A 21,514-nucleotide genomic window follows, 5' to 3' on the forward strand; every position below is an offset into this window, starting at 1 on the left:
CTGTGATAATTCAAAGTGGCATTAATTAACACTATTGTTGAAATAAAGTGGACAATTTTTCCTAATGTTCAAATATCAAAGAAAACATTAGTTCAATATTAGCTATATTCATTGTCATAAAACAGCCCTTCCTAGGGATTATTGTACATTCATAAAGCAATTTAAAAAATCTTTCCATCAGGGAGTCTTTATTCATGGCTAGACTGTTACCATAAGACCCATTCTATCCTTCCTTTAATTAATAGAACTTTCTGAATTTTAGCCTAGCAATTAGTTACCCAGGGGTATATGCTGCATTTTGTAGCCCCACTTACAAGTGTGGCTGGTAGACTAGGTTCAGACTTATGGAATGTGAAAGGAAGTAATTTTTACACCTTATTTTTTCTTTAATAGTTCAAGTGTTTTTATTCTGAGCAGTTGGTACAAAATATAATGACATGTGTCTTATTCTGTATAGTTCACTCTGTACAAGCTCTCAACCTCTGATCTGTCTACTTTTATGGATTTAACAGACTCTTACATTCACTTTACTCTCCTATATACTTCCTTCTTGCTCTCACTGGCAATTGAGTTTTGGCATGTGCATTTTTAGAACTCTTTGAGGAACTCCAGATTCAGACATGCTGGGATGTAGACTGAGTCCATGGTCAGACAAGGTGGATTAAATGGGAACAAAACAGGAACCATGAAATTAAATGAATTTGGCCTGGACATTTGTTATATCCTCCTCTAGCTGGGCAATGAGAACAACTGGAGTTGCCCATTTGGATCAGAAATAAAAGCTTCATATAAAAGGTGACAGCTTCAAACCAACCCAATAGGCTGGCTTTATGGATGACCACAGGGAACAGGGGGCTTCCCTGGGGGCTCAGATGGTAAAGAATTCGCCTGAAATGTGGGAGACTTGGTTTTGATCCCCAGGTCAGAAAGATCCCCTCAGAGAAGGAAATGGTAGCCCATTCCATTATTCTTGCCTGGAGAATTCCATGGACAGAGGAGTTGAGTTGGGGGGGGTGGTTTCAGTCCATGGGGTCACAAAGAGAAGGACACAACTGAATGATTTTCACTCACTCACCAAGTGGAGAAAACGTACATCAATCTTATCCAAGCCCTGATTTTTAGAACTTTGTTATTTTTTTAGAACTTTTTAGAACCTTGTGCTTAGCTGGTTATCTAAACACACATGTTTACACGTTTTGAATATATATGCAAAAACTCCCACACATAAGTAATTTTCTCATTCACTTAAAAAATACTATTATGTGCCAAACGCAGTGTTGGACAAATAAGATCCAATGGCTATTCCTATTACACACTGAGTGTTAATATAATACAAAGGCACAGCTCTTAAGGGTATGTCTATAAGATTAAAAGCATAAAGTAGAATATAATTAAAAGTTGAAGTATAAAGTACAGAAAAGTAACATTTTTCAACAAGTCTAAGATGCCATTGATTTTTTTTATGTGCTGTTAAGAAATTGAAAATGCTGCTGATTAAAGTATAACACATCACTGATTATAAGGCAGATCCCAGTTTGAAAGTGTTAGTCATTCAGTCATGTCTGACCCTTTGAGACCCCACGGACTGTAGCAGCCTGCCAGGCTCTTCTGTCCATGGAATTCTCCAGGCAACAATACTGGATTGGGTTACTGTTTCTTTCTCCAAGTGATCTTCCCTACCTGGGGATTGAACCGGGGTCTCCTGCGTTACAGGCAGAATCTTTACCGTCTGAGTCACCAGGGAAGACAGATTCCAGTTTAGAGATGTTAAAATAGAAAAATTGAGGTCTTGGCATAAATGAAAGATGATAATTGAAACAGTAGTTCAAGATGGTTCAGTATCAATAAGAACTTAAGGTATCTTTGAAGGCTTCTCAGGAGAAAACAGAATATGGTAAGGAAAAGGAAATGCTTTAAAAGCTTATATTAAAATTTTTACACAAATAAAAACATGAGTTTGGATTTTTTTCCCAGCAACCCTAGCTTGCTAATCCTTCTGATTTTCCTTTGGCAAATCATTTCTACTCTGCTCTTAATCTATGAGGCCCAGAAGGGACTCCCTGACTTCCACAATCCAGGCCTGGCCACAGTATTCACAATGACCTCAGTCATCAGAACTTCTGTGGGGTCTAGAAGAAGTATTCTATATTTAGTCCCCAACTGGAATTACTATAAGAGCCACATAAGTTCCGAGCTTCTAGGGACCTTCTTTGCCACCACATGGAGAAAGACAGCTTAAGCATTATACCAACACAGAAGAAAGGTGAGTGGAGAAACGGACCGAGTCCCAGAGATACCATATTAACCTGTGAATTTGCCATCTCTGAAGTCACACGTATCTCCTACCACCAGATTCTGAATTAACAGGAACTACTGGTGGGCTATAGTCCATACGATATCAGAGAGTCAAACACAACTGAAGCCACTTACCCTGCACACGTACTGATAGTGAATCTGATTCCTGTTGTCGCAGAACATTGTAGCTACATGTCTAATCAACTAATGGACAAATGTTTGAAGAAGTTGAAAAAATGTAGATTTCATTCATGTTCATTTAATATACTTCCCAGGTGGCTTGGTGGTAAAGAATCTAACTCCTGCCAGTGCAGGGGACACAGGAGAAGTGGGTTCGGTCCCTAGGTTGGGAAGATTCCCCTGGAGAAGGAAATGGCAACCCACTCCACTATTCTTGCCTGGGAAGTCCCATGGACAGAGGAGCCTGGCGGGCTACAGTCTGTGGGGTCGCAAAGAGTCAGACTTGACTGAGCGACTGAACACCACCCACCACACAATACACACAAAAAGAAGAAAATTTATGTGAGAAATAATATTGTTCAAATTAAACATTTATACCACAGGCAAGTTTAAGCTACCAATTTTTCCCACTATAATTTTTAGCAAGGACTTTCAAACCAGAGCATATTACACTTGGGTCATTTTTGCAAATAACAAACAGCTTTATCATAAGAACTGTTAAAACAGTAACACTCATATTAACATCCAGAATAATAATATGAAAAGATTTTACATATTTATCAGACTTATTTATTCTCAGACATAAATGATTCACTATCTAATCGTTAAACAGCTGAGTCCAGGAAAGTTCACAGGAACAATTTAGCTGATCTATCGCTCACAGTACCCTGTGTTTTCTCCACTTGAATTAAAATCACATTTAAAAGACTGCCTAAGCAATTCTGAATCGTGTCCCAAATTCTAATGAAAACAGCCTATGTACATCTGTGCGATTTTGATAAATTAATATTTCACTAGCTGGAAGAAATAGAACTTAACACAATTCCCGCACTGGTGATTTGATCAGCGTTTTCAGAGGGGGTGAGCCTGCATCGTGGCAAGGCAGAATCCTTATCGGTGACTCTAATTACGCCTTTCGTTTATTTGAGGATAAGTGTGCTTTTCACTCTGTCTACCCAATAAAGCCTTTGGATTCTGTATTAAAACAGATACAAAATAAAGTACACCAGACATTCAAAGATAAGCATGGTAGGACATTCTGTGGTTATTCTTAAAGCATATTTTCTTGGTCACATTTCTAAGTCTGTCACTAAAAGTCACTCTGCTGATTAATAGTGAGATACTGTAAAAGTTGGGCTTCCCAGGTGGCAAAGAATCCGCCTGCCAATGCAGCAGCCTGGCCGGCTACAGCCCATGTGGTTGTACAGAGCCGGACATGACTGATGCACAGCCATGGCACGACTGTAAAAATTGCGTGGTTAAGAACATGAACTACTGGGGGGAGTTCTCTGATGTTCCAGTGGTTAAAATTTCCCTTCCAATGTGGGTTTGATCCTTGGTCGGGGAGCAAAGATCCCATGAGCCCCACAGCCATAAAACAGAAACAATATAGTAACCAATTCAATAATAACTTTAAAAATGGTCCACTTCAAAGAAAAAAAAAGTCTTTAAAATAGAAGAATGTGAACTATGAGATTAAACTTCTTGGGAATGAGTTTCCACCATTTGCTGGTTATATGGTCTTTGGTGAGTTACTCAATCTCTAGGGACAGCAGTTTACACATATATTCTCTATCTACCAAGAAACAAATGGAACCATGAACTCGGCAGGGTGTCTGCACACCCTAGGTGTGCAAAAAATACCAGCCAGTGTCCTCACCCTGCTATGTTAGAACCAGAAATGAAAGTGAAAGTGTCAGTCGCTCAGTCGTGTCCGACTCTTTGCAACCCATGAACTACAGCCGCTAGGCTCCTCTGTCCATGGAATTCTCCAGGCAAGAATGCTGAAGTGGGTTGCCATTCACTTCTCCAGAGGATCTTCCTGACCCAAGGATCGAACATTCTGTGACTTTCAGTGGGACAGTGCTGCCTCTGTTCACTCCATCAAGCACACATTCCCCTCAAGACAGGGGTCACGTGGTTCTCTCTACCTGGAACGCATCCCCCACAGACCTTCTCAAGATTCACTCTTTCTCTGCCCAGATGTCCCCTCTTCAAAGAGGGCTTCCCTGGACAAACTTAGCCAAAACAGCACCCTCACCCCACAGCTTCTCCTTTTCCCCCTGCTTGCTCCTTCTGAATCGCATTTCCAGCACTCCTACTCCTTTCATGCACTTGTATGTGAAAGGCTTGCCGTCTAGAATGCAAGTTTCCCAAGGTAGGGATCTTCTCTGTCTTGTTCACCTCTCTCCCTCAAGGTCTGGAACTGTGCCTGACACATAGGAGGTGCTTCAGAAATACCCCTTGGATAAATAGATGGGTGATACCAACTCTCAGAGATAAGTGATATAAGGGAGACGTTTTTTGTACACAAATATTGAAGGCAGGAGGACAAAGGGACGACAGAGGATGAGATGGCTGGATGGCATCACTGACTTGATGGACATGAGTTTGAGCAAGCTGCGGGAGTTGGTGATAGACAGGGAAGCCTGGCGTGCTGCAGTCCATGGGGTCATAAAGAGTCGGACACAACTGAGCAACTCAACTGAATATCAACTCTCAGAGATGACGGATAAAAAGGGAGACATTTTGTACTCAAATGTTGACTTCGTTTAAATATGAAAAATGTGACATCCATTCCGGGAAGAACTGCTGCCAACATAATGAAGCAAGGTCAAGTGAGATGAGAAACAAGCATGCGGACCAACCAGGGAGATCAAAGTCAGCCCATAAAGAGCCAATCTGTTCAGGACAGTGGGTTCCCCATCTGTGAATCTGCAAAAATCCTGAGGTATCTAAACTTCTTGAGAGACTTATCTCTTAGGCACAAAATAAACGAGGCAGTGTCTAATGATCTCATTAGAAAAATATAAACTTGGCCATGGACACAGAGAGACGAATGAAAATCACTCAACTACTAACAAAAAATTAAACTATTACAAATTATATAGGCATTAACATTGTTAACTTTGGGAAGCTCCTGGCGGTCCACTGGTTAGGACTCTGTGCACTCACTGTTGTGGGCCTCGCTAGTTGGGGAACTAAGATCCCACAAGCTGCATGGTATGGCCAGAAAAAAAATGCAAACTTCACTGACCAGGCATTATGTGACCATATCTATAGCTATATGTCTGTATATATATACAATGATTAGAGCCATGCATACCGATTTTAGATATTTTGTGTAAAATAGACTAGAGGAAAAGAACCTAGAGATGGTGACTATTAACGATTTGTAATAATTTGGGTTATTTCTTTCCAGCCATTTTTTCATTTATAGGTATTCTATAAACATATATAAACTACATACGTTATTTATAGGCTGGATTTGTAGCTATACCTGTTATATACTTTTATACTGTTTTCATGTAAATAAAACAATCATATCTTTAAGTTACTATGTGAGCTCAGTCGCTTTAGTCGTGTCCGACTCTTTGTGACCCCATGGACTGTAGCCCACCAGGCTCCTCTGTCAATGGGATTCTCCAGGCAAGAATACTGGAGTGGGTTGCCATGCTCTTTTCCAAGGGATCTTCCTGACTGAGGGATAGAACCCACGTCTCTTATGTCTCCTGCATTGGAAGGTGGGTTCTTTACCACTGTTCATCATAATCATTTTTATGGTCAAATTTCCATATGACTTACCAAGCTATTCCTCACATTTATCACTTAAACAGTTCCCATTTTTTCTCTCATCAATAATCCTAGACTAAATATCTTTGTTTGCAAAACTTTGACCTATGTGTAACTTTTCAATGAAAAATTATCTGAAAGAAAAGCTAACAATTTTAAAGCAAGCCCTGAATATATTTTATCTGGTATCCTTGCTGAAAGAGGCATCAATGTCTTTCTTAATTTGGTTAATTTAATAGGTTTATAAAAAAGATATGTTGTAGCTTTAACTATGAGGCATATTTTCTGCAATTATGTACAATGATTCTCTAACATTAGGTACTAAATGTGCATGTTGATTCTGTGAATCTAGACAGCAGTGCCCAAGAGCATATAATGACATATGCTTGGAAAGCATATTTTGTATCAAGAGTTTTAAATGTGTATGTCTCCTGCCCCAGCCATCTCACTTATGATAACCAAGCCTGAGGATATAACCCAACAAGTGACAAGGGATTTTCGTTCTAAGATGTTGACAGTACTGAAAGCTCGAACCATGATGCCCTCTGTGAGTTCAATATGCTTGGCTGTGATTGCTGGAGACTCAGCTTTTTATGTGTGTTTGTGGGGTATGTTTTTCATTTTTGTGAACTGTATTTTCATGTCCTTTCTTCTAGGTATCAGAAGTATTCAGTTTCAGATTGCAATCTGGCAGTTGAAGTTAATATTGCTCTGAATATGACAGCTTCAGCACCAATAAATAAGCTCATCAGTGAAGTTGGAATGTATTTTCTTTCATCTAAGGAATTAGAATCTTCTTTCGCTGCATAGTTTTTAAAAATTCTACTGCCATTTAATTCTCCAAGTCTTTAAAATATCTATTAAGAAAACAATGCAACTTCTGACATTTACATGACAAATTATATAAATAACCAAATTTCGACTCAGAAAATGACTATGAGATTTTTAAAATTAGGATATCCCATATACATATATTTTGACCAAGTATTTAAAATATCACTCAGCACATGGCTACTGCTAACAAAGAACATAACATTAATACTCACTTTTGTTTACTTAACGATTATAAAGTAATATGATTCAATATAATGCACTTAAAACAATAGATACCCAGTTATTACAAAGTAAAAATTACAGATATTATAATTTAATCACCACAAAGAAATTTATAGGCATTTTTAAATAATAAAGTATGACTATATTCTGTAAAGGTAAGTTTAATTTTTTATTGTTTCAATTTTAAGTACTTTTGAGCAAACAAATTTAGGCTTATTAAGAAGGGAGATCTACTCTTGGAATTAAAGTCATATATAAAGTCATATATCAATTTCAAAATTTAATATGAATGCTCAGATTATAATACCCATGTGAATATAAAATATGTATGTCTATTGTGCTGTGCTAACTTTTTGTGAACTGTATGAAAAACACCTCCATTTATTACTATAAATTTTTTGGAGTTTATAAACAGTAATTTTTTATCTTTTGCCATGCCATGAGACATGTAGGATCTTAGTTTCCTGACCAGGGATTGAACCTGTGCTCCCTGCAGTGGAAGTACAGAGTCCTAATCACTAGTCTGCAGGGAAGTCCATTATATCTGATTTACTTCATTTATTTTTGGTTATACCAGCACACGTGAGCTCTTAGTTCCCTGACCAGGAATTAAACCAGCGTCTCCTGTATTGGAAGCTCGAGTGTTAATCTCTGGGCCACCAAGGAAGTCCCTACGATTTATGAATGTGCTATTTTTGGTATTTAAGATGTCACTGAGCCCATCTCAAGTTTGTAGTTAGAAAGGTTGTTGCAATATCTAGTTGTTAGAATGCATGTATGTTCTCTGGAAAGAAAACAATTCTAAAGAAAAACAGGCATTATGTGTATTACCTGAAAGTATGTGAACTGGGAATGATAAAGGTCTGGATATGCATGAAGAGTGGTTCCAATTACGAGTAGCAGCTCGAATTTGTGGAGAGATGAGCTAATATATCCAGTGAATCCCAAACACCATATCTTCAGAAGTGCTTCCAAATCAAAAAGTACTGTAAAAGCCACCTAGAGGAAAAAAGAGTGAAATTAAAATCAACCCACAATTTATTTCAAAATATGTCATGTGTTTGTTAGTGCATGAATTTTCACCACTAGCATAAAAAAGAGAAGATATGTTATATAAAAATATAGAATGAAATTTTACTAAAAAGATGGTTTTAAAACACACCAACTAGAACATCACAGACCAAATGTATCTTCAGTGATCAGAGAAGCATGGAAAAATATTAACTGTTTCTGAGAGGTATTATTTCATTAATTTTCTCTAAATTTTCAAGACCCGTACTTAGAGTACTTCTTTTTTTTTCCCCCCAGAAAAAACTCGTTGACCAGGCGACATGAGGTATCTTATAAATTTGCTGCTGCTGCTGCTGCGTCGCTTTAGACGTGTCTGACTCTGTGCGACCCCATAGACGGCAGCCCACCAGGCTTCCCGTCCCTGGGGTTCTCCAGGCAAGAACACTGGAGTAGGTTGCCATTTCCTTCTCCAATGCATGAAAGTGAAAAGTGAAAGTGAAGTCGCTCAGTCGTGTCCGACCCTCAGCGACCCCATGGACTGCAGCCTACCAGGCTCCTCCGCCCATGGGGTTTTCTAGGCAAAAGTACTGGAGCAGGGTGCCATATTTGGTGCCCCTTTAAATCAACTTCTGGTGGACATTTCCCAGACCTGAAAGTAAAGTGATTCTGAACTTTAATCCCACATGGGCAGGCACGTGCTGTCTGATTTTCAGTAAAGTGTACTCTTTTTCTATTCTTCTGGAGTCAGGATCATGACTCACGATTTCCTTTTGAGGGAGGGACAGTTTCCTTCTCTCACAGAGGTAAAGACCTCATGTGTCCTGATGCTATACAGCCCCGCCTCCTGTCCAGGTTACAGCTCTTTGTAAGGCACCTTCTAGGTGATAAGAACATGCAAACACCCTCAGGGCAGCTACTGGCCCTGGTGCCCCCTGGGAGTTCTGCATTCGCGTCAAAACACTTTCTGGACTTTGAGACTGTTCCTCTAATTTTTGCATGCTCTGCTAAGCATTTTAAATGTTTTACTATTCTAGGTGTCACTCTTAATAATTTCATAGATGATTTTCAGCCACTTCTGGGGACCATGTTCTATGTGGTTCCCAGAATCAATAAGCTATTTATTTTGTGTTTAAACATGATCATATTTTCTATGTTTAAAAAAAAAAATCTTGAACCTTCTTTGCCCCAGTCTGTAATCAACCACTTCTGTAAGGGCATATTTTCTATGATTTTTGATAGGAAAATTCAGCCTTCTTACATTTAGCGTGCCAAAGTTATACCTAGGCTTATGTTTTTAGTTCATTGTGTGTCATTGATGTTTATCTTTTAACTTTTTCTTGTCTTTTCTGGCTTGGGCAAATCGTTGTTAATGTCTTTTTTCTTCCTTCTTTATTTAGACTATATTTTTCTAATCTCCCGGCTTAAGGCTCAACTGTCATGTATTAATCTATACCTTTTTATTATTGCATCCAAATTAAATAATTGCAAACTCCTCTCCTGCTCACTCTTCCCTCACACCCTTACCAACCTATAAACTGCATAGTATCATCCATCTTTCACCCCCACTCCTAGTGATACCACACCTCTTCCTAAATTTTGCTTTTTCTGAGATCATCCACCAAAGTTTTTTTTTTTTTTTTGGCCACAATGCGTGGCTTACATGACCTTAATTGTACAACCAGGGATTGAACTGTGCCCTCTGCAGTGGAAGCTCGCAGTCTTAACCACTGGACTGCCAGGAAAGTCCCAATGCTAGCTTCTTGAATAGTAATTATTGCTTTTTTATCAAGCCCCAGGTGGAGCCAGTGGTAAAGAACATGCCTGTCAATATAGGAGATGCAGGAGACATGGATTCGATCAGTGGGTCGGGACCCTGGAGGAGGGCATGGCAACCCACTCCAGTATTTTGCCTGGAGAATCCCATGGACAGAGGAGCCTCGCAGGCTACAGTCCATGGAATTACAAAGAGTGGGACAGAAACGCCTCAGTTTAGGAACATTTTCTTCTCTCATTTATTATTACTTTTCCGTTCCCTTTGTCCTTCAGGGACTCCTATTATTCCAAAATCAAGTTTAGACTCTTGATTTTCCCTCTTGATTTCTACCATTTCTTTATTTTTACCCACTTGTTCTCTCATATAATTAGCTCTCATCAATGACCATGCCCTTTTCAGCTCATTTTTTTGAAAATGTTAGTCAAAGTTCAGAAGGTCTGTTTTTTGCCTTAATTAACTATCTTTATTTTTTTTAGTTAATAGTTTTTTTAGTTATTTTAATAGTTAATATTAATTAACTATATTTATTAACTATACTGGGTGGAGTGGGGGTGACCCTCTTCTCTGGCCCATCCATTCTACCAGATTGGGAAATTTCTGTACATATTCATCTTGGATTTCAAGTTCCATCTTCAGTTTCTGAGTCCCTTTGTGTGTGAATATTTTTCTTTGCTTGCTCACTGCTGTATGTTTTGTTTATTTGTCTTTAATGCTCTCAACAGTGGTGAGATTATTTTTGGTGATAAATGACCTAAAACCCTACGGCCACTTGGCTGGGCAGCAGGGGGAAGGCAAAAGGAGAAGGGGGCCGCCAAGGATGAGATGGTTGGATAACATTACCTACTCAATGGACATGAACTTGAGCACACTCTGGGAGACAGTGAAGGACAGAGAAGCCTGGTGTGCTGCAGTCCATGGGGGTCGCAGAATTGGACATAACTTAGTGACTGAACAACAAGAAGAGGAAGGAAGAAACTGCTTTGTGTCAGGATTCCATCCCAGGCAGGTGGAATCCATTCCTGGGAGTAATTCAGCTCTTCGGGAGATTCTTTGCCTGGATCTCAGAGATCAACAGGATTCTTCTGGGTCTCCCAGGACCACAGTTTCTCTGCAGGGTCGGCCTCAGGTGCCCAGAGGACCCAGATCCTGGCCACAAGTCCCAACAAGAGGCAATTAATCTCCAGCCCTGGCTTCTCAGCCGGGGCCCTGCAGCACAGGAGGAAGTCCAGCAGCTGTCCCCCTTCCCCAGGCATCTTGGCAGAGTCTTGGAGAAATTGAAACTCCATGGGTCCATCTGAAGGCTTCCCTGCAGCCTGGCTCGGCAGCTGTATTACCAGAGGCAGCAGCGGCCAGTACCCAGGGTCCACCTCTCCCTCACCTGTATTTTCAGACTTTCATTCCAAGGGAAGGAATGTAATTCATATCAAAGTGGCCTTTTCTTTTTTCTTTTTTTAAATCAGGGAACTACCAATAAATGCCGGAAATACATTCGAATAGATTGCCTAATTACATATAAATATAATTAATCACTTTACTAACTTTACATTTGCTATCAAAAGACAGATGGAACAATCTGTTTAAATGATCATAATTTATAATAAATATGCAGTTGGATCCTTGTGCATTATTATTCGCCTGGTGGGAAAACCATGTGCTTTTCAAAGCCACTAAAAGGCACTAAAAATGATTTAGCAAAGTATTATGTGACTATGTATAAACACCGATATTCCTACTGATTTTCCTACTAGAATTCCTGATTCCAATTCTCCTGGGAGGAAATGCCTTGGTTACATTGTCTGTGATGTTAACAGGCACATGCTAACATGAACATTGTTAACATTGTCTGTGAATTGTTACAGGCCAACATTTCATTCTCCAAGAAATAGTATTAGTCCCAAAGTCCTAAAATTTCATAGAACAATATGATACATAAAAATATGTCTAACTTACTCATCAGTTCAGTTCAGTTGCTCAGCTGTGTCCAACTCTTTTCGACCCCATGAATTGCAGCACGCCAGGCCTCACTATCCATCACCAACTCCCAGAGTTCACTCAAACTCATGTCCAGTGAGTCAGTGATGCCAACCAGCCATCTCATCCTCTGTCATCCCCTTCTCCTGCCCCCAATCCCTCCCAGCATTAGTCTTTTCCAATGAGTCAACTCTTCGCATGAGGTGGCCAAAGTACTGGAGTTTCAGTTTAGCATCAGTCCTTCCAAAGAACACCCAGGACTGGTCTCCTTTAGAATGGACTGGTCAGATGTCCTTGCAGTCCAAGGGACTCTCAAGAGTCTTCTCCAACACCACAGTTTAAAAGCATCAATTCTTTGGCACTCAGCTTTCTTCACCACATCAATTCTTCAGCGCTCAGCTTTCTTCACAGTCCAACTCTCACATCCATACATGACTACTGGAAAAACCATAGCCTTGACTAGACGGACCTTTGTTGGCAAAGTAATGTCTCTCTGCTTTTGAATATGCTATCTAGGTTGGTCATAACTTTCCTTCCAAGGAGTAAGCTCTTTTAATTTCATGGCTGCAATCACCATCTGCAGTGATTTTGGAGCCCAAAAAATAAAGTCTGACACTGTTTCCACTGTTTTCCCATCTATTTCCCATGAAGTGATAGGGCCAGATGCCATGATGTTAGTTTTCTGAATATTGAGCTTTAAGTCAACTTTTTCACTCTCAGCAAATTTGGAAAACTCAGCAGTGGCCAAAGGGCTGGAAAAGGTCAGTTTTCATTCCAATCCCAAAGAAAGGCAATGCCAAAGAATGCTCAAACTACTGCACAATTGCACTCATCTCACACGCTAGTAAAGTAATGCCAAAATTCTCCAAGCTAGGCTTCAGAAATACGTGAACTTACTCATAATTATGGGTTATTCTGGCAAAGGGGAGAACTATGTCAGGAATTACAAAAGGGATTTAGGGAAATTAAGTTGCCAGTGTCGGTTAGAGGGTTTAGCACAGGATTTCAATTCAGCAGAAGGTAACGGTTTGGAACAATCAGGGCAGAAGCAGTGAGGAGGCAATTTTAGTAAGCTCCTTTCAATGGATGGCTCTAGCCTGAGTCAATGAACTTAACATTGAAGGTTGCTGGACAGCATGGAACTTACCAGTCACAGTGCTGGCCATACAAAAGGAAGGAGGCTGGCAAGTTATCTGCAGAATCCAGTTATACAGAAGTGCTCCCCCAAAGCATCATCTAAGCATGTGCCCAGTTTAAAGGTTTACTGCAAATCTTTTTTGTTTTTAATTTATTGGAGTACAGTCGATTTACACTGTTGTGTTAGTTTCAGGTATACAGCAAAGGGAGTCAGTTTTACATATACATGTATCCATTCTTTTTAGATTCTTTTCCCATACAGCTCATTACAGAGTATCGAGTACAGTTCCCTGTGCTATACAGTAGGTCCTTATTAGCTATCTATTTTATATATAGTAGTGTGCATATGTCAGTCTCAGTCTCCCAGGTTTTTTTTGTGTGTGTGCCGTGCCATGCAGCACGTGGGATCTCAGTTTTGCGACCAAGGATTGAATCCATGCCCTCTGCCATGGAAGTGTGGCGTCTTAACCACTGGACTGCCAGGGAAGTTCCCAATCTCCCAATTCATCCCTCCTTCACTTCCCCCTTGGCAACCATAAATTTGTTTTCTACATCTGTGATTCCATTTCTGTTTTGCACATATGCTCACTGTACCATTTTTTAGATTCCATGTATAAGTGATATCGTATGACATTTGTCTTTCTCTGACTCACTTCACTCAGTATGACACTCTCCAGGTCCTCTGCAAATTCTTAGCTGTCAGCATTGCAACCTTTGGGAGTCTCCTTTTCATTACCCCTAGTCTAGGAGCACCCATGACCTTCGCCCCTAACTCAGCAGGCCCCACCCTGAGAAGGTCACAGTAGGACCTTTCCTCTGTCTCGAATCCTCAGAGGACATTATACCATCAGTGGGTGCTTAAAGTTGAAACTTGTCTTTTTAAGAGGGAAGGCAAGATTTGCGAGAGGAGGATACTAAAACTTTTCCTACACATTGTTGCCACGTTACTTGAAGAAACTTGAAAACAACACATGAAAACATCAAAATATTCTTTCTTCTTACAATTTTTCCTAAATCAGGGATTTGCAATCTTTTTTTAACCACCCCCAAGCCTTTTTAAGATATTTTGTTTCTAATCACTACATCATATGGAATTTTTATTAGCATATATATATATATATGTTATAAATATAAACATATCTAACTCTGCTTTATATATGGGAAGAGTAGGGTTTTTTTTGCCTCTCCAAGTTTTTACCCCCTTAGGGGTTTTTCCCAACCCCTCTTGAGAATTTATGCTATACAGATAAATCAGGTTTGATATTACCATAGCAGAGTTTAACTAACATTTTCAGGAATGCAGGTTTTATGAGTTTTTAAAATACCACATTTTATTATTTATTTTCCAAATTTTCATCTTATACTAATAAATATGCTATCTAATATCTACTATAACAAGCCCTCTTGTCCTCAAGGAAATTATCAATAATGGAATGCAAATTTAATTAAAATTAAATAAAATGAAATAAATTTAATTAAACAAATAAAAGTGACAGGAGTTACTGTTCTAAGAAACATTATTATACTTGTTCTTACGATGACAACACATAACTTGTGAAAAGATTTTTTTTTTATAATGAAGAATACAAGAAATTAGTTTAAAATGCTTGTTTTCTAAAAGAACTTGTAATTGGATTTCTGAGGCTGGCAGGTAAGACAACAAGTTGATGGCCAAGTTTCCGAAGCTCAGGAGAAAAATAACTGAATGGAAAATGACATGCTTAATATAAATGGAATAATGGAAACTGTTCTGTCCTTTTAACTCCATGAATAATGTATGAACATTGATCAGTGACAAATTATAAATGAGCTGATTGTGATACACAGGTCTGAGAAGATAAAAGAGCAGAAATACTGCCCATATGTGCAAAGATATTTGAAATATATTATCCAAGATTTGTGTTGCAAACTCTATTTCATAATTTCAGAGAAACATGATGGATATTCATTAGAAAATGTATGCACATTTATCACAAAAGAAGACTCTAGCATAAAACTCACAAGAAACACAATATAGCACCTCTATTCTCCTAAATGAAATTCAAGTTAAATAACGCTCAAATAAATGATGACCCACATCATTTCTGAGGTGTCGGTAAATCACCTACTCTTAGTATATGGCGTACCTTCAATTCTCTAGACAGTTAAAGAGCAGACTTTGGAGATGGATCATTGAATAGTCAAAAATGTCATTATTGTATTATTTTTCGCCTAACAAGATACTGCTCAAATCTTTTAGAAACACATGAAGAAGCTATAGTCAAAAGAAACTTATTTAATTAAAGTTTCCCAGAAGATGAAATTAAATCCAATGATAATATGAAAGACTGCTGGTAGAATAAGATGAGTTATTTTCATAATTCAGTCATTTCTTATGATTAATGAGCTGAAACATGGGCGTCAGATTCTGTTGGAACTAAAATAAATGGCTCTTTCACGTAATTTCATTTTTAACAAATATCTTAAAGCCAAATGTCTTCAGAGGAACATAGAAACCACTTTGCTAGAAAAGATAACTTTCTATAAGATGGCAAAAAGAGTCCATGTTGATGAAAGGCCTTCTGCTTCAAAACACAGAACAATCAGAGAAAAATTGGAAACCGAAGAGACACCTTGGAGTTCAAAATGAGGTAAACCTGTCCCTTGACCAGAAATGAAACAGGGGCATGCTCTTAGAGCTTCACTGTTCTCGCTCGCTCTCAGCAATTGACAAGTTTCTTAAAAGAGGGACTAAGTTAAAATTTTTAATCTGTGCATAAGACTGTGCTGATAAACTTCTGTTAAATGTACAATCTGCTGGATATACAGATATATTTACATATTTTTATATAATGAAAAGTAAAAGTCTTAGTCACTCAATTGTGTCCAACTCTTCGAGATCCCATCAACCATAGCCCATCAGGCTCCTCTGTCCCTGGAATTCTGCAGGCAAGAATACTGGAGTCGGTTGCCATTTCATTCTCCAGGAGATCTTCCTGATTCAGGGACTGAACTTGGGTCTCCTGCACTGCAGGCAGATTCCTTACCAACTGAGCCTCCAGGCAAAAGCATTGTTTAAGTACTGTTCAAGTTTTATTATTTATTAATAAAGGTTAATAAATATAAATTATATTATTAAAGTGTATTAATAAATTTAATAAATACAAATATATTTATACATTGTAAAATATAACTATGTTCATTATGTTAATGTATAATAATGTGATTTTATGTATAACAGTAATGATAATAGATTATTTTAGATCAAAATGAAAAATGAAAACTTCCAAAGAAAGTAAATCTTTACATTGTTATGTTTATGCAGAGCCTCAAAAACAAAGAAAAGTTTTCCCTGTTTCTCAACTAATTCTAAATTTAGGTTAATTAAACCAAAATAACTAAACAAGGCCCCAGCCTTTCAACAGAAGCTAAGCAACTGAATTTATGCTTAAAGACTGTTTTCTAGACTGCAAGTTGACTCTTAATGATTTATTTTGGATTTTCAAAATAATTTATTCTGGAATATGTGGGAACTCAAGAAATTACTTTTCTGAAAGCTCATGGCCTCTGGTGATCTATTTTAAAAATAAACTTTATAAAATATTACATAATGCCATTTCCTTAAATACTGTATCATTATAGTCCATAAACTTGAATTGCTATTGTTATAGCCATTTTGAGGATTAACAGACATAATAAATTCCTTTAAAGCACTTGGCAACATAATGCAACTTCTAAAAAAAAAAATAGCAGCTCTTATGTTGTTAGTCTTACTATATTTGAATTCAACACAAAGGGATGTTTGTTGACATGCTCTGTGTCTCTAGAGGCTTCCCTGGTGGATCAGATGGTGTTTCTATAGCTTAAACCAAGATCAAGCTCATTGCTTATTTTTGTAAAGAAAGTTTTGCTGGCACACAAGCACTCTGAGGCCACATTTCCTTCAGCATAACAACAGCAGAGTTGAGTAGCTGAAGCAGAGGACACATGGTCTGAAAAATCTGAAATATTTACTGTCTGGCTCTGCAAGAAAAAAGTCTGTTGACTCTTGGCTTAAGCCCAAACCACCTTTATCAATTTTTTTCAAAAGAGAATATTTTATAAAAAAAAAGCCAGTGTGATTAAAATGACTTATCCACATTCATTTGAAACTCGCCACTTTGACTTGTGTAGAAGTTTCTGATACAAAGAAAAGAGATAATGTGATTGGAATAAAGATGAAGCACACTTTGGGAAACTCAGGTACACCTCATCAGTGAAGAGACGTGGAACGAATTCGGAATGTTTCAGTAGTTCAAGAATAAAGCGAAACCTGTTGTTTTTTAAGTGAACCAAATCTCTACTATGTTGTTGATGAAAATCAAATTTACTTTCAGTGGTTTTGGAAGTGGGCAACAATTAATAGAAAGATAGCATGTGCCATATTTTACCATGCAATCCCACCTGATGCAAAGAGCCGACTCACTGGGAAAGACCCTGCCTGATGCTGGAACAGACGGAAGTCAGGAGGAGAAGAAGATGACAGAGGATGAGATGGTTGAATGGCGTCACTGACTCAATGGACATGAGTTTGAGTAAACTCTGGGAGATGGTGAAAACAGGGAAGCCTGGTGTGCTGCAGTCATGGGGTTGCAAAGAGTCAGACACAACTTACTGACTGAACAACAACCTCTCTTGTTGATTTTTTAAATTAAAAAAATAGTACTATTGGAATTTCTTGGGGGCACAGTGGTTAAGAATCCGTTTACCAATGCAGAGGACACAGGTTTGATCCCTGGTCTGGGAAGATCCCACATGCCTCGGGGCAACCAAGCTAGTGTGTCACAACTTCTGAGCTGCAACTACTGAAGCCTGTGTGCCTAGAGCCTGTTCTCTGCAACAAGAGAAGCCTCTGCAATGGGAAGACCCACCTCGCCGCAACTAGAGAAAGCCTGCACCGAGCAACGAACACCCAGTGCAGCCAAAATAAATAAAAAAATAAATTTATTTAAAAAAGTAGTACTATATACAAAAAAGAACAGCAAGGATTTTTCATCTACCATTGGATGCTACCTATACCCTTAAATAGTATCAGTGAACTCTACACTACTAGAACATTTGAAGTTTTGTTGGAATTTCTTATAGTATGATCATCTATTGGGTCATGTGTAGTGGATTTGAGGTGGATAAACCTAGAATCTGTCAAACAGAGTGAAGTAAGTCAGAGATAAGTCAGAAAGAGAAAAACAAATTTCATATATTAAAAAAAAAAAAAAAAAAAGAAGAATAACAGGCAAGTTTGACCTCAAAGTACAAAATGAAGGAGGGCAAATACTAACAGAGTTTTGCCAAGAGAACGCACTGGCCATAGGAAACACCCTCTTCCAACAGCACAAGAGAAGACTCTACACGTGGACATCACCACATAGTCAATACTGAAATCAGATTGACTATATTCTTTGCAGCCAAAGATGGATAAGCTCTATACGGTCAGCAAAAACAAGACGGGGAGCTGACTGTGGCTCAGATCATGAACTTATTGCAAATCAAATAAATTGAAGAAAGTAGGGAAAAACACTAGAACATTCAGGTATGACCTAAATCAAATCCCTTATGATTACACAGTTTAAGAGACAAATAGATTCGAGGGATTAGATTTGATTGACAGAGTGCCTGAAGAACTATGGATCGGGGTTCGTGACATTGTACAGGAGACAGGGATCAAGACCATCCCTAGGGAAAAGAAATGCAAAAAGACAAAATGGTTGTCTGAGGAGGCCTTAAAATGGCTGAGAAAAGAAGAGAAGCTAAAGGCAAGGAGAAAAGGAAAGATATACCCATTTGAATGCAGAGTTCCAAAGAATAGCAAGGGGAGATAAGAAAGCCTTCCTCAGTGATCAATGTAAAGAAATAGATGAAAACAATAGAATGGGAAAGACTAGAGATCTCTTCAAGAAAACTAGAGATACCAAGGAAACATTTCATGCAAAGATGGGCACAATAAAGGACAGAAATGGTATGGACCTAACAGAAGCAGAAGATATTAAGAAGAGGTGGCAAGAATACACAGAAGAACTATACAAAAAAGATCTTCATGACCCAGATAACCACGATGGTGTGATCACTCAGCTACTGTCAGATATCCTAGAGTCCGAAGTCAAGTGGGCCTTACGAAGCATCACTATGAACAAAGCTGGTGGAGGTGACAGAATTCCAGCTAAGCTATTTCAAGTCCTAAAGGATGATGCTGTTAAAGTGATGCACTCAATTTGCCAGTAAACTGGGAAAACTCAGCAGTGGCCACAGGACTGGGAAAGGTCAGTTTTCATTCCAATCCCAAAGAAAGGCAATGCCAAAGAATGTTCAAACTACCTCACAATACCATTCATCTCACACTAGCAAAGTAATGCTCAAAATTCTCCAAGTGAGGCTTCAACAGTACATGAACCAAGGACTTCCAGATGGAGGTCAAGCTGGATTTAGAAAAGGTAGAGGAAGCAGAGATCAAATTGCCAACATCTGTTGAATCTGAAAAAGCAAGGGAGTTCCAGAAAAACATTTACTTCTGCTTTATTGACTATGCCAAAGCCTTTGACTGTGTGGATCACAACAAACTGTGAAAAATTCTTAAAGATATGGAAATACCAGACCACCTTACCTCCCTCCTGAGAAATCTGTATGCAGGTCAGGAAGCAAGTTAGAACTGGACATGGAATAATGGTGACTGGTTCCAAATTGGGAAAGGAGTACGTCAAGGCTGCATATTGTCACCCTGGTTATTTAACTTCTATGCAGAATACATTATGAGAAACACTGGGCTGGATGAAGCACAAGATGGAATCAAGATTGCCGGGAGAAATATCAATAACCTCAGACATGCACATGACACCACTCTTATGGCAGAAAGTGAAGAACTAAAGAGCCTCTTGATGAAAGTGAAAGAGGAGAGTGAAAAAGCTGGTTTAAAATTCAACGTTCAAAAAATGAAAATCATGGCTTCCAGTTGCATCTCTTCATGGCAAATAGATGGGAAAACAATGGAAACAGTGACAGATTTAATTTTCTTGGGCTCCAAAATCACTGCAGATGGTGACTGCAGCCATGAAATTAAAAGTCGCTTGCTCTTTAGAAGAAATGTTATGACCAACCTAGACAACATATTAAAAAGCAGAGACATTACTTTGCTGACAAAGGTCCATCTAGTCAAAGCTATGGTTTTTCTAGTAGTCATGTATGGATTTAAGAGTTGGACCATAAAGAAGGCTGAGTGCCGAAGAATTGATGCTTTTGAACTGTGGTGTTGGAGAAGACTCTTGAGAGTCCCTTGGACTGCAAGGAGATCAAACCAGTCAATTCTAAAGGAAATCAGCCCTGAATATTCATTGCAAGGACTGATATTGAAGCTGAACCTCTAATACTTTGGCCACCTGATGTGAAGAACAGACTTTGGAACATTGGAAAAGACCCTGATGCTGGGAAAGATCGAAGGCAGGAGGAGAAGCGGACAACAGAGGATGAGATGGTTGGATGGCATGATGGACATGAGTTTGAGTAAGCTCTGGGAGTTGGTGATGGACAGGGAGGCCTGGCCTGGTACTTTCCATGGGGTTGCAAAGAGTCAGACACAACTGACTGAGTGACTGAACTGAACTGATACATATAGAATCTAGAAAAACAGTACTGATGAATCTATTTTCAGGGCAGGAATAGAGAAGCAGACATAGAAAACAGACCTGTGGACACAGCAGGGGGAGGACAGGTTGGGATGAATTGAGAGAGTAGCATTGAAATATACACTTATCAGTGTAAGATAGATAGCTGGTGTCAAGCTTCTGTATGGCAAGGGAGCTCAGCTGGTGCTCTGTGATGACCTAGAGGGGCGGGATGGAGGAGCAGAAGGGAGGCTCAAGAGGGAGGGGACATATGTGTATTGATAGCTGGTTCATGCTGTTGTATAGCAGAAACTAACACAGCATTGTAAAGCAATTATCCCCCCTCTGCTTTTAATAACGATCCATACTTTCTGTGCTGGATTTGCAGCAAAATTATATCCATTTTTCAGGTGTTCGGTTGGACATAATTTCTTTGTGAGCCTATGTCATTGATTCTGCATAGCATAAAAACTTGTTACTATTTACTGTCTATATTTCTTGCTTAACTGTAAGCTCCATACACCACAATTCTAAATGGTTCAGTGGTAAAGAAGCAGCCTGCCAAGCAAGAGATTAGGTTCAATCCTTGATCCAGGAAGATCCCCTAGAGAAGGAAATGGCAACCCACTACAGTATTCTTGCCTGGGAAACCCCAAGGACAGAGGAGCCTGGCTGGCTACAGTCCATGAGGTCGAAAAGAGTCAGACATGACTTAGCAACTGAACAACAACAAAAAAATTTCCATATATGACACATATATTAGGCAATGTCACGTCACAGAGACTATTTCAGAGAAAGTTTAATACTAATGATATTTTCTTACAGGAAACACATCTCCACCAAGGGAGGAATTCGTAAGTGACTCCTTAAAAGTTCTGCATACCCACATAGAAATTTGTATTCAATA

At 38.9% G+C, this 21,514-nt stretch overlaps 1 protein-coding gene across 5 annotated transcripts in view; it reads right to left on the bottom strand.

The window, feature by feature from the left end:
* NALCN (sodium leak channel, non-selective) overlaps positions 1 to 21,514 on the bottom strand; it is a 303,303-nt gene that overhangs the window by 159,448 nt on the left and 122,341 nt on the right. For all 5 annotated transcript variants that reach the window (XM_025000161.2, XM_059892311.1, XM_059892312.1 and 2 more), the window contains one exon: positions 7,936 to 8,103. In XM_025000161.2, the coding sequence (XP_024855929.1) occupies positions 7,936 to 8,103 (168 nt within the window). The remainder of the gene's footprint in view (positions 1 to 7,935; positions 8,104 to 21,514) is intronic.

Source organism: Bos taurus, chromosome 12, assembly GCF_002263795.3.
Source record: "Bos taurus isolate L1 Dominette 01449 registration number 42190680 breed Hereford chromosome 12, ARS-UCD2.0, whole genome shotgun sequence".
In the NCBI taxonomy this organism is placed as follows: Eukaryota; Metazoa; Chordata; class Mammalia; order Artiodactyla; family Bovidae; genus Bos; species Bos taurus.